This window comes from Prosopis cineraria, unplaced genomic scaffold (genome assembly GCF_029017545.1).
Source record: "Prosopis cineraria cultivar Desert tree isolate PC_DT_omini unplaced genomic scaffold, ASM2901754v1 PC820, whole genome shotgun sequence".
In the NCBI taxonomy this organism is placed as follows: domain Eukaryota; kingdom Viridiplantae; phylum Streptophyta; class Magnoliopsida; order Fabales; family Fabaceae; genus Prosopis; species Prosopis cineraria.
In genome coordinates, this window is record NW_026556145.1 from 26,944 (window position 1) to 41,177 (window position 14,234).

Consider the following 14,234-nt stretch of genomic DNA (forward strand, 5'->3'; position numbering starts at 1 on the left):
ATATACTATACAAAAAAGTTAAATTTTGTTAGCATAGAAAAGTTTTGAAGAGACAAATCTTAAGAAATTATAAAGTAAGTCATTATCAATTGAACCCACCTTTATTAATCAAAGCTCAAAAGAGTTCAATTTTATTAATTAAAATAAAAATCACAATTCTAATAGATATATAATTTTTATGTTATTATAATTTTATATTTTATGTATAGTTCTTTAATAGCATTTGATTTTAATAAATTTTATATTTAACATAATTTAAAAAAATTATAATTAATTTTTTAATAATATTAATATTTATCTTATGCATAAATTTTGCCCCCACAAATTAATTTTTCTAGTCCTGTCACTGACCTTAAATTTAATAAGGCTATAAGTATATAAATTTTACTCAATCATATAAAAAAGAGAAAATTTTGGCCAAATTTGCTCGAGAAGTAGATAGTAGATACTAACATTTTGTACTTTACTAGCTCTTCCTAAGTTTGTTAAAGTTAAATGGATCTACAAAGTTAAAATATTAAAATAATATTGCTAATAATCCAACTCTCTAAGTGTTTGGACTATGACAAGTGCGCAGAAGCAGCGCTAGTTAAAGCTCCATATATCAGTCATGGCTTCCAACTCCAATCAACCCAGTCAACATTTCACTCATAATAGCTTGTCCTGAGAGCCAAGTATATCAGCACAATTGTCCCAATGCTCGACCTATTAATTCCAGAAATTAAACACACACACACACACACACAGAACAAACAGAGAATTAACATTAGTTAACGACTCAATTAATTAATATATGTAGCAATTAGTTAAGTATGAGGAGTGTTGAAACTTACAAAATGGAAAAGAATGCAAGAACCATCCTGGGATCAAGGCCCAAATGAGAAGGGCGTTTGAAACTATTTCTACGAGCTATGCTTTTGGCTTCATTCCCGGTGGCCGTCGTGACGACAGTGATATGGTGATGAACCCGTGGGCTGTCACAATAATCGCCGGACCCCACCACCGGAGGCCCGACCTTTTCCGGCATGCCGGCCACACAACACCCTACGATGCACAAACATGCATTTACATTATGATGACATGTAGTAATTCATTAAAAAGAAATATTCCAAACTGTTACCAAACTAATTCATGTATCTATCTCCATGGATGATCTTTATTTCAATGACAGACAGCTAAACTGTCCCCATAACTTGTATCATGACACATTCAAAGGGTAGGTTCAAACTTGAACTTGAAGTGTCTGGTTTCTTTTTTTTTTTTATGTTTTTTTTTTTAAATTTTTCAACTCCAAACTAACTAACCTTCAACCACCTGCCTGACCTCATGTTACGAGTTTCCTTCCTCCTCCTTGCTTCCAATTCACTCTTTATATCATTATCAATATAAAAGGGTACAACTATATATTATAAAAGTTTATGCAATTTATATATTTATATATATATAATATCAAAGTTTCAAAAATTAAATATGCTATTCATAAAACATAAACCATGTAATTAATTAACTTTGCAACGGGCAAGCAAAGCAATTTATATTTCAGTTTGACTCAATATGTTTTTCTTTTTGACAAAGAGTCTGATACAAATTAGCCTATATTTGAAATTATAATTGGTTTATAATTTTAATTTTTTTTCCATATATTAGTTACTTGAAATTTCAGCAACAACTCTAAGCATTTGTCATGTTGGTTCCTCTATACCTCTCACTTATTTTCTCACGTCTCACTCTTGTCTCATACTAGTCGGAGGATTGATACAAGCTCACCAATGGCACACCACTTTTCTTAAATAGATAAAAATTTAAAATATGTTAGCTTGGAATTCAAATATTGCAATATAGGAGTATGTATAGACATATAATTATTTAATTTAAAAGAAATTGTATCAAGGTACCTTTGGAGGAGGGGGAGCATGCAGCAGGTATCGCATCCCAATCACGGATCGCAGCAGCTGCAATATTCACCTTCTTATCGCCCCACCCTTTCCTTGATACACTCCTCTGCACCTGATTTCATTTTCATTACTTAATCTCCAATTTTACTTTTATTTAATTTTATCTTCACATTATTAATAAACACATGGCTCTTATTTAAGATTTTAATTTCATCATCATGCCCTGTAATCTCTGTGTGCGAGTGGCTTTGAAAAATTTAAACTTTAAAGGTATACTGAAGCTTCAAGTTCGCAGTAATAAATGCTAATAATAGAATAGATGATGTTTGCCTCACTGTAACAGAACAGATTTCAGTTTCAATATCTGCCACAAACCAATTTTTTAAAATCAATGACAGAACCCAAAGACCCTGTTTGGCTTCTGGGAAAAACAAACAGAAAGAACTCACCGTGATTCTCGAGTTTGAGTTACTGTCTTTGTTGATGTTGGCTGGAGAAAAGGCTTCCATTTCTATCACGAAACTGTCTGATTTCTGTTGTGTTTCCTTGTTTGACTCCATTTTTGCTTCTGATCCAGACCCAGAATTCATGTTCTGGAAAACAAATCCTAGAAAATTGAATAAGAAGAAGAATCAGAAGAAGAAGCTAAACCAGAAAGGGCGATTCTTACCAACTCTGGAATTGCAGCTGATTTAAAAAGAGGATGATGAATCTTGAGAGACTTTAGAGCCAATTCTTGTTGCGTGCCGAATTGGGCGGAGACTATCTACCACCTGATTAGACCCCCGAAAAGTCAAGACACGGTGAAATTAAACATAGGAATAAACAAACAGCAAATCAAACCCAAACATGACTCAGTGAATAGAAGTCTGGAAAATAACAAAACTGAAATGGCCTTACAGATGGCTTCGCTGGTGAAGAGGAAAATAAGGAAGCTAGAGAAGGAGGGAGAGAAGCATCATCATGTGAGGTTTAACAAAGAAACAAAAAGTTGTGCTGCACAAGATTGGAAGTTTCAGAGGCTTATGCCTACTCCCTTTATATGTTTTTTTTTTTTTAAAGATATCTTTCCGGCTCTGTGCTCAACAAAATCCAGCTATTATAATCACCTTAACTCACACACACTCTCTCTCTCTCTCTATATATATATATATATATTTATATAACGTAGGAACTAGGAAGTTTGAAGATTATGTTTTTGTAATTACAAGTATTACTATTCATCACTTAGAAACATTTAAATTATAAATTTTATAAATATATAGATATAGATATGATTTTTCTTAATATATGTTCATAGCCATGTAATCTAGAATCCAGCTATTATAACTACTATCCCCGGTCCTGATTATAAAATAAAATTAATTAACTTCAGGGTTCTTAAAATATGGTAGTTAATATCCTTAAATATGACAAAAAAATTGTGTGACTTTCAATTTTATCCTTCAATCGAATTAATGACAAAAGTGTATCGAGAAATTAAAATTTTACCAACAATTTGGTGCAATAAATTGGGGGCAATATTAAAAAAATAGATTAATTACTACTACATCTTTATTCTATATTTATGATTGAATAGAGTTTTAAAATTTTAACCTATAATTAGAAAGGAAGGGATTGGATTGCTTCATATATAGATTATGGGTCATACATTGCAGAGATTTTCTCATGATAAATAATAAATTATCCCTTCTTAAAGCTTAAATTGTGTGGATATAACCTTTTTGACTTTTAAAAAGATACCCCTAAATGTTTTTATATATATATTTAGGGAAATAGCTCCTTTGCCATAAATTTGTCAATTATCAATTATTTTACTAAATAATGTAATATAATAAGGGGTTTATTTCCATATGATTTTAATTAAGATCCACACGTAACTCTGTTTGAGAGGCTTATCAGTAAATAAAATGTTTAAGATTTTTTTTGTTACTAACATATTTATGCTTTCGCCGAATGGCCAGTGGAATATACGATGGAACAACTGATAACAAGGGATTTTGCACATAAACTTGAAAGTTTAGAGGAATTATTTGTCAAGTTTTGACAAATAAATGGGTTATTTTGTAGTATTTGTACCTTCGGCTAGATTCGCGACAATTTTATATAATATAATTATTTTTATATAACAAGTCTTATAATTTATAGCTGGTCAACAAAAATAAAAAAAATATTGATATGGATACGACTAATATAGCCTTCTCCTTCAATTGTTAAAACGAAAATGCATGGTAAAAAAATAAAATATTTTAGTTACTCATAAATCATAACACAAATTAGTCTTTCCAACTAGGATTTTTTTTTCCCATATGGTATAGGTTTGATTCCTTTCAATTTAGGGATTTTTATTAAAGAATCACCAATTATAAAATTATTTTATTGAATTTTTTTCTATTGAACATTTTTTTCTCATAGAATATGCTAGGAAATATGTGTAATAAATAAATACCTTAAATGATCCACATATACATATAGAGGACGGTGGCATCTATTAATGGATGATGTGGCTAGCTCTCATCGGTGGCTGGCGGAAAAAAAGATGCAGCCAACTATATCCTGAGATTCATTGAATCCAAGTTTATTTTTCACTTTTAAAGTGAAAAAAATGAGTAAAGAAAAAAAGATAAAGGAAAAAATTGAAAAAGAAAATAAAGAAGCTGCCCTAACTTTCATCATGTATTGAGTTTATTAGAGAGTTTCCTTCATTTTATTTGGGATTAAATTGCATTTCTTTCTTTCATATGCTTTTCTTTAATGTGCATTAGGTACGCTATAATAATAAGTAAAACATTTTTTTTAAAACCATTTTGCATATGAGCAAAAATTTCCTTCTATTAACAATTCATTAAGTATACTGTTTTTTAACTAATGTGACATGTTTTTTGTGCTAATTTATTTTTAATTTTTTTTTTATAAAATATGAGCACTTTGAAGTTTCTTTTTTTTTTTTTTTTAAGGAATGCTAAGCAATCTATCCTAATAAATGAGACACTTTTTTTCCTATTTTTTTTTCCAAAAGGGCTAAAAAGTCTCCTCCATCAATAATATATTAGTGACTCATTAATGGAAGGAGATTTTTTTTGTTTGAAAAATGATTTAGGAAAAAAGATATTTTATTTATTAGTACATGATGCTTGGTGTTTCTTGAAGGAAAATATAAAGAGAAAAATAAATTTAACCCTTTTATTAATCTAACTATTCGTTGTCAAAAGAAGGAGGAAACAAGTGTGTGTATTTCTATTAAATAATTTATCAATTTTATAAAAGATTAAACTATCCTAATCTCTTTTTATGAATAAAATATTCTAATCTTCCTGAAATACTACTTACAAAGAACTGAAAACTAAAATATCAGATTTATCCTGAACGACTTTTTTATATTTATTTTGTTATAAATATTTAATATTTATTTATTTACTTAACATGTTGTAATAAGAATAATATATAATTAACCTTTAAATTTTATTTTCCATGCGTTTTAGCCAAAATATTTATTTTCCATAGCAATTCCCAAAGAGCGTCGAAACTTGGCTACTAGCATTTAATTTAGATTACATTTTCTCTTGCTCAATAAGTTCTTGCTGATGGTTCAAGATTTTTCTTTTTTCATTTATATAGATCTATCTATAAAATAATTCAAAAATTCTCCATTAGATGAATGTTTGTTTGTAGAATGTTGATAATGTATACTCCCTCTATTTAAAATAAAATATATTTTTAACTGAATCTCACTCTAAATAAAATAGTTATCTACTTTTAAACTAATCTTATTTTTTTATATTTATTTTTATTAAACACTCTATAATAAATAAGTCATTATTATATGAGTACTTTAAAACTTTAAAAAAATAATAATTACGTTTCAAAAGATTAAAAATAAAAATGCTTTACATGTTTAACATCCAACTCCTAAAAAAATACCTTTAATGGAGGGAGTATAAAAAAGATACCATATATATCTTGGCCAACTTATGTACTAGATTCTAAAAAGATAAGCTTAAAAGAATTCAATAATTAATGATATTATCAATCCAAAAATTTTACTGCTCTTTGAAATAAAATTTAAATTTGTTTGTAAAAAGTGAAAAAATAAGGTGTTGTCTCCTCATATTTTAGGTGATTTTTAAGTTTGTCCCCCTCGTATGTGTGTCCCTAGATTTGTTGCTGGATGTTATATAAAACTAGAATTCATCCCTGAACAATGCACAGAAAAGATTTTATCATACATGATGTAATATTATAATTTTGAAAACATTAACCTATTGCGTATTACTACAATACTTTTTTTAAGTTGTTAAGTAGAATCTTCAACAGTCTATTGCATATTTCCTGTCATATTTATTTAATATTAGTTACTTATATATTATTTTAGGATGATTATATCATTTATTTAAAGCATGCAAATGCAATTATATAATAACTTTGTATATTTTAATGTACAAGAGACATACCAAAGAAATATGTATCTCTTTTAATAAATGAAAAAAGCCTTAGTTAAAAATTTTAATGGTGGGAAAATAAAATGGAACAATTTAAATTTCAATGGGCTTTTATTTTATTTATAAAAAAAGACATTAGATATTTAAGAAAATAAAATTTAGATCTTATTGATGAGAATTTCATCCATGTGATACCATCTTGTTGAGATGCACCAAACTATTATTGTATTAAAGTTTATATTATGAAAAAAAATGAAAAGAAAAAAGAAAAAGAGGGGAGAGATTTAACAAATGATGATAATTATACGGTAAAAAGTGCATAGCTCTATATAATGAATGGGGAAACATTGATTTTCTACTTAGTTTGAGAAAAGTAGAGGAGGAAGGATAGATTTTAGTTTGATTTTAAAAATTGGCAAATAGAATTATAACATTTTAATAGAGAGCAAATAAAAGAGAAAAATAAAAAAATCAATTAAAAACTTTCAACCATATTTCTCAATTTGTTAACACTAAACTCATCAAAGTATAAACAATATATTAAAACAATGCTAAAAACTTTAGATAACACTTGTCATTCTTTTTAATCTGTCAACTACATGCACATTAAAAAAAAAAATATTAGCAGCAACTTACTATTCAAAATTTATCATCCCTCGCAAATTAAAAACATAATAAACAACTTATTATTTAATAATTTTTTTATTTTGATACATGCTAAAATTATAAATAATACCATATTTTATTCTATAATCTTTCACCTCGTTCAATTTAAAAATTAATCTAAATAATAATGCAAAAAAAAAATTTAGTAACTTACTGTTCATGAGAATTAAAAATTTAACATGTTATAACTCATAATTTATTACCCCATGTATAATGCATTGTTATAAGTCATGTGAAAAAATTTAAAATTTAAACTGTAAAATAAAAAGATAAATTAAAATATAATAATTTCATAAAATTCAAAAAAAATAAAAATGTTAAAATAATTTTTTATCTCATTAATTTTTTAATAATCTATGATTAAAAATATTTTTAAAAATATATGTTTTTGAAAACAATAAAAATATTAAGTGTAATAGATGTGCAACTATTTTAACAACATAATATAACTCAGAATTTATTAATTCATATATAATGTGTAATTATAAGTCATTTAAAATATGTAAAATAAAAAGATAAATTAAAAATTTAAGAATTTCATAAATTCAAAAAAATAAAAATCTGAAATAAAAATATTAAAAACAATATTTTATATTGTTAATTTTTATAAATATATTTTAATAAATTATTATTAAAAATTATTAAAAAAATATATTATATTGTTAACTTTTAATAATTTATTATTAAAAATATTTTAAAAATAATTTTTTTAAAAAAATAAAAATATTAAATAAAATCGCTTTTATTGTATGTCTATAGTAAAAAGATTGTTTACTGTACATGCACAGTAAAAAAGCGATTACCGCATGATAGGCATGGCATGAGCTCGGGGGCAACACGGGTAATGCACTGTTCATTGATGATCCCAAATTTCTATGGACAAAGATAATGTAATTTTCCGTAAACGATAATTGTCTCATCTATTTAAAAACTTAAATTAATCCTTAATAGATACTTTCTTTATTTCACAAGTTAATTAATTCCATCATTATTTAATTGAACTAAATTCCAGATATATTTTTTCTTAAAATTACTGCTGCAACTCTAATTTAGTGTCTTCTTTAAAATATGCAAAGCATTCATTCCCATCAGTAAAGACTCTATAATTAAATAAAAAGAGGTTTAATTCCGGCTAAAAAAACAACCAAAGAATATATATCACCAATAAACACAAAATTACGAACTTTTTTTCTTGTAAAGATGCAAACAGTACATACTGATACATATAATTCGTGGAATTACTCAATAGGCAATTGAAAGCGACATAATGGGCAAGTATGACCAGTTTTTAGCCATTTTACAATGCAATTATTGTGAAAAATATGGTCACAAGGCAATGCTGAAGCATCAACACCATCGTCGCCGCCGCCATCATCATCAAAATTTTCCAAGCAAATGCTACATTGGCTTGCCTTTGCTTCGTTGCTAGACATCTTCATCTTCTTCAGTGATGTTAGAGCCTTTTCTGTTGCCGGAACCATAAACAAGTGTTGCATGGATTGTTCTATGGCTTCATTGACTTGCCGTGACTCCACATCATCATCATCATCATCATCATCACTAATAACGTGTAAATTTTGATTATATTCAGCAAAAGTGGCAAGTTGCTGATGATAAGAAGATTCTTGAACGAATTGATGCTCTATAAAATGATCCGTTCTTGTTGAATAACGAATATAATCAATATCCATCGCATATTCGTCGTAAGGAAGTTGAAGATGAAAAAACATAGGTGCTAAGCCATGATCAGTGGGATCAACATGAACATGAAAATACACGATGAGAGGTATTAAGAGATGTTGAGCAGCTTCAATGGTGGTATGTTGGATTACTTCTTGGTAGTAAGATGTGATTTTAGATGCCAATGACTCGAAATCATTTTCAGAGAGATAGTTGGCTACGTTTGTACGGAGAAATCCTGGAACATCTCGAATTAGTTCTCCACAAGGCATCGTCAATGGAGATTCAAATACTTCAAAGGTGTCATCTGAAGGAGTCCTGTGTTACGTGAAATCCCACGTTGAATCACAGTAAAGCTGATGTCAAATCTATCTTCCATCAAGTCTTCCGTGAGAAGAACGCAAGAATATGTCATGATGATCACAATTCAACGAGGACGATGCTTTGGTACGGTGCGATCGATGGAAATATTAAGTCTCTCTGTGAAAAGAAAGTAAAGATCAGATGATGAATTTATAATTAAGAACGGAAAAATCACCAGCATCTCAAAAGAGATTAGTCTCATGAATTCTATTCCTTATATTCATCATCAGTAAAGAATCACTGGTTAAAATAAGATTATTTTCAACGTTACGCAAAAGATTAGAGAGCTTACTTGACTTTGCTCGAATTCTCTATCGCCACAGTGTTTGTGTTTCAGGTACGGTGTGACTTGACCTCAATCCAACCTCTTATTTATAGAGTTTTCAAACTCAATTAAAATGATACAATATCTCTATAAGATATGTTTTGTATTATCTTCTTTTTAAAATTCTAAATCTTTGTAAAAATTAACGAATTTTAGTTATTTAGAAATAATTTATTTATTCTATACATTATCTCTAACGATTTTTATTATCTTAGGTTTAAATAACAGCCCAATTTAACAAATATTAATTATTTAAAAATAATTCATTATATCTATCTTAAATTTAAAAATATAAATTTTTAGTTTGAACTTTGAAGTCTGAAGCTACAATTTATAATTATCACTCATCACTTCATTTTCTGGAAATTCAATATTTATATATAGCCTTCTTTTTTGCTAAACAAAAATACATGGTAGCAAGATCCTCGCGAAGGAGAAGATTGCAATCAGGAATTTCTTCCCTCTCTCTCTTTTTTTCAATTTAAAAATGTCTTCGTTTATTCCCAATTTCTTCCCTTCAATTTAAGAATTGATTTATCAATTTTTTTTCTGATTGTAATACTTTTTAATTATGGAAATTGTTTGTATTAACCACTTTTAAGTAGAGTGAATTGGAAGAAAATATATTATTGTAATTAATAATACCTTGGGAAATTAAATATATTGGTAAATTAAAAATTAAGAGTATAATCCAGTGATATTCCTCCGCTTTCATAAAATTATTAAGATATTCTTTATATTTTTAAAATCTAGACCTTTGTTTTACCATTGGGAGTATTTCGTTAAATATTTTAAAATACTAATTTTTTTATTTTAATCATGTCAAAAAATTATAATTTTTAATTGTTATTTATAATAAATTGTTTACTCCAAGAAATTTAAATAATTAAGTATCTAAATATTAATTTGATATTTAAATTTATTATATTAGAATTAATGAAATATTAAAAAATAAACAGAAATTATATATATAATTAAATATGTGTTTGAATATTACTTTAATAAACCTATGTATTAATTTCTTTAAAATATTATTAAATAAAAAATTTCACATTACTATTTTTTTAAAATATGAACAAAAAATTTAAAAAATATACTTGAACGAATTTTAGACATTTGTGTTTTAAAAGAGGTATTTTGTTTAACATATATAACTTAATAGTTATCTAGCCGCTAGGTTGATGAAAGTGAAATCTCAAAATAAAATGAAAATTTGTATTATATGACTATTAATTTTAGGAGAAATTCATATAGATTTTAAAAATAAAAAATATCTATAATTGAAATAAGATAAAAGGATCACTGTTTCAAAAAAATAAAAGAATTAGTGTTTTTTTATATAAGCAATTACTCCTTAAACTTTAGATTCAATAGTATTATAGACCTTGAACTTGTTTATTGTATAAAATATTTCTTTAATTTTTAAAAAATTATAATCTAATCTTTTTTATTAACAAAAATTAACTCTCGTCATTAGTTGATTAAAAAAAATCAAGAAAAAATACATCAAAAATTATAAAAATGATCCAACATTACAAAAAATACCTCAAATATTATAGAAAAGGGGTAAAAAAATTTATTTTTATGATTTTTGTGGTCCTTTTTCATAATTTTTTTGATCTTTTTTTGTCATTTTCTGTTGTTAATTATAAGGGCTAAATTGTATTGTTTTATTTTAAAAATAATTTTCACAATAAATAAAATTAAGGTTTATAATATTTTTAAACCTAAAGTTTAGAGAATAATTTACAGATATAACCCCCTCCCCAAAATCACCCCTCTAGTTGGAATATAGAGTCAAGAGACGCGGTAAGAAGCAAAAATATTCCACGGGTGAAAAAAAAATTACAGAACCAATTTCAAAGATGAAAAGGCATAAGCAAAGAATTTAGAATTTTCTAAAATTTTTTTTTAATACTATTTCTAGTTTTATTTTGAAATTTCAAATCCATTTCAACACCAATCTAAGCTTTTATACCCACCGTTGAGCTTGTTCTTTTATTTGTTTTTTTCCCCAACTCTTGACGCATCACAAAATCGGATTAGAATTTAAAGGTAGGGGTGCCTTTTTCTATTTCACTTCTATCTCTTGATTTTGATAATAAGTATTAACTAAAACAAAACATTTTAATAAGAAAAGGGCCCAGACAAGTTCAATTATTCACAATCAATAGATAACCAGGCAAGCGGTGACAAATTGTATCTTATATTTATATTTTACATTTTTGGAAAATTAATTATATAGAGCAAAAAATGGAAGTACTTAGATTGAATTTATAATACCATTTTACTTTATTTGAGATTCATGCTTGATTGTACCAAGAGCAAAAAAGAGAGAGAGAGAGAGAGACATCTCAACTAAAGTGACAATTTTTTCAAGTATAAATAGTACGCTGCTAATATCAAAAAATTGTCACATATACAATGATCGAAATTTGAGTTCCAATCACTTATTTTTAGTGATAAGAACCATACACAAGTGGCGGTTCCCCCCCCCCCCCCCCTTTTTAAATGAGATTTTTATGAGTTGGACTTTATTGATGGGCTGAAGGCCAATGGGCCTTGGAAGCAGCGATAAGAACCATATACAAGTAACTTGTAAAATACGAACATGAAATGGAAGATTACAAACTAAAGTTAATTTAATTAATAAGAATTTAATTCATAATTCATAAATTTATAAAATCAAATTTCATTATCAATATAAAAATTTTGTCAATAAATAATCTATAATATATCTATAAATGTTATTTGAACTTAAAGGTATGTCTTAACCCGGCAAGTTATAGGAATTAACTTAACTGAATTTTTCTTCAAACAAAAAAAAAAAAGAAATCTAAAAGATCTAAAAAATCAATGGTAATACTAATAATAAATAATAACAACAAATGCCCTATTCATGGGATTCGTATATACTTTACCTCCTCGCAAACATGGTACGAAACCTTTATGCCTTATTCCATACCACTTTTTTTTTATTTTATTTTATTGTTTATAAATCTATAGCTAAGCAATATGCATTCTCATATTTATACTGACGTGCATCCAAACACACACCGAAACACTCAGATATTACACACACACACACACACACACACATTAATAGCCATTTGAAAGATCAATTCATTACTTGCATCACAAATATTGTATGAAGTCACAATTATAAACTAGTGCCGCAAGATTAGTTAACTATTGCTGCCTAGCTGTTGGCGGACCCATGTATAGCTGTGAGTTATAGTAAATTTAAATATCTTTTTGCTAATGTTTATGTTCTTTTTGTACTTTTACAAATTACTTATTTCTTTTACTTATTTTTCGGCGGGCAATTTCAATTCAATTTTCGTGTGATGTGGACAATTTTATATATTTTTTTATAAGATAAATGAGCAAATTATCTTTTAAAAACTTTAAGTCAAGTAACACCATAAATACTAAATTTATTTATTAAGTAAATTGTTTTTTCATTTCAACTTTAAAAATGGTACAATCTACTCTTATCAATAATAAAAGTTAACTTTAAACGCAGTTGATCAAAAAATAATAGAAAATAATTTCAAAAATTATAAAACTTTTGGGATTTACTGTTTAGACTGTTAATTGACTAGAAAATAATTTATTTTTTTTTTATAATTTTTATTGATGGTAGAGGGTTAGATTGTATGATTTTTAAAAATTAAAAAGAATAATTTATTCAATAAATGAGTTCAAAGTTTATGGTGTTACTGTACTTAAATTTTAGAGGTAATTTATTCGTTCACTTTTTTTTTTTATATAATCTACATGCAATCTTTATTTAAGTACACGAGATTGATATGAGTTTGAAAATATTATTTACTTTTGTAGAGTGGTAAATATATTATTAGTGAATTATAAGATTAAATTTTTAATGATTAGGATTTTATATTTTGCAAAATTATTATTAAGATGTGAAACTATAAAATAAATCAATTTAAAACAGTAAAAGTTTGTTTTAAACAGTTTAGAACCGTAATTAAAAAATAAAAAATTATTTTATAAAGTATTAAATCCTAACCATTAAAATTTTCTTTTAACTGGGTTTTAAGAGAGTAAAAATTTTTATTCATTGTGCCGAATGGACAAATTTGATTGCCATGTTGATGTGTCTCAGCATTCTTATAAGGATATCATTGAACTTGCTAGATTTTTGTTGAACATAGGGAAGGAACTGTTTCTCTAAATTTTATGCATAGGGAAACTGCTGTGATCATACTCTAGCCAGGAATGATCTTGACGGGGCAAGCATGTGTTTTTTAGCCTTTGATATGAAATGATAAGATCTCGTTGTGTGTGCTCATTAATTTTTTTTAAATCAAGGGAAAATGATATTTAAGACTCTCTCAATAAAATATACCACAATAAAGGTCTATAAGTTTGCATTTGATATTATCTTATAATTTATAAGTTAAAGTTCAGTTTTTAACAATATATATATATATATATAATATATTTGTAAGGCAATATTCGATATAAAATTGATGAAAAATTATTGTAATAAATTGTTTTGAGATAGCCATAAATGTCATATTTTTCTTTTATTAATGTCACTCCCCTTTTCATTCAAAAGAAAAGATTGGCCATAAGATACTTTTAATTTTCTCAATGAAATCAAGAAAATGCGGTTGAATTATTAACTAGGTTTGAAAATATAATAAATTTATAATTTTACCCTTATTCAGATAAATTTTTTAAATTATATTACATTTTTTATATTAATAAATTTAAATAGAGATAACTGAAAAATATAATTAATATTTTATTAAGTGACTTATATTAGGTATCAAAAAAAAATTTTTAAAAGACACTTTATAACAGGGTAGGGAGGTTGTAAATTATTATCAGTCTTGA

At 26.5% G+C, this 14,234-nt stretch overlaps 2 protein-coding genes across 3 annotated transcripts; both read right to left on the minus strand.

The window, feature by feature from the left end:
- Positions 1 to 411: 411 nt before the first annotated feature.
- LOC129298465 (uncharacterized) lies at positions 412 to 2,927 on the minus strand. 2 transcript variants are annotated; one of them, XM_054936888.1, is made up of 6 exons: positions 2,796 to 2,927; positions 2,566 to 2,668; positions 2,345 to 2,488; positions 1,896 to 2,001; positions 834 to 1,044; positions 412 to 705 (listed from the first exon to the last, which is right to left on the minus strand). In XM_054936888.1, the coding sequence occupies exons 3-6, from the start codon at positions 2,483 to 2,485 to the stop codon at positions 645 to 647; spliced, it is 519 nt and encodes a 172-aa protein (XP_054792863.1). In that variant the 5' UTR covers positions 2,486 to 2,488; positions 2,566 to 2,668; positions 2,796 to 2,927; the 3' UTR covers positions 412 to 644. The 2 variants fall into 2 exon arrangements, with proteins under 2 accessions (XP_054792863.1, XP_054792862.1); XM_054936887.1 differs by having other exon boundaries at positions 1,896 to 2,007.
- A 5,311-nt stretch (positions 2,928 to 8,238) lies between these two features.
- On the minus strand, positions 8,239 to 8,952 carry LOC129298469 (ERAD-associated E3 ubiquitin-protein ligase HRD1-like). Its single transcript, XM_054936891.1, has one exon. The coding sequence runs from the start codon at positions 8,950 to 8,952 to the stop codon at positions 8,239 to 8,241; it is 714 nt and encodes a 237-aa protein (XP_054792866.1).
- Positions 8,953 to 14,234: the final 5,282 nt, after the last annotated feature.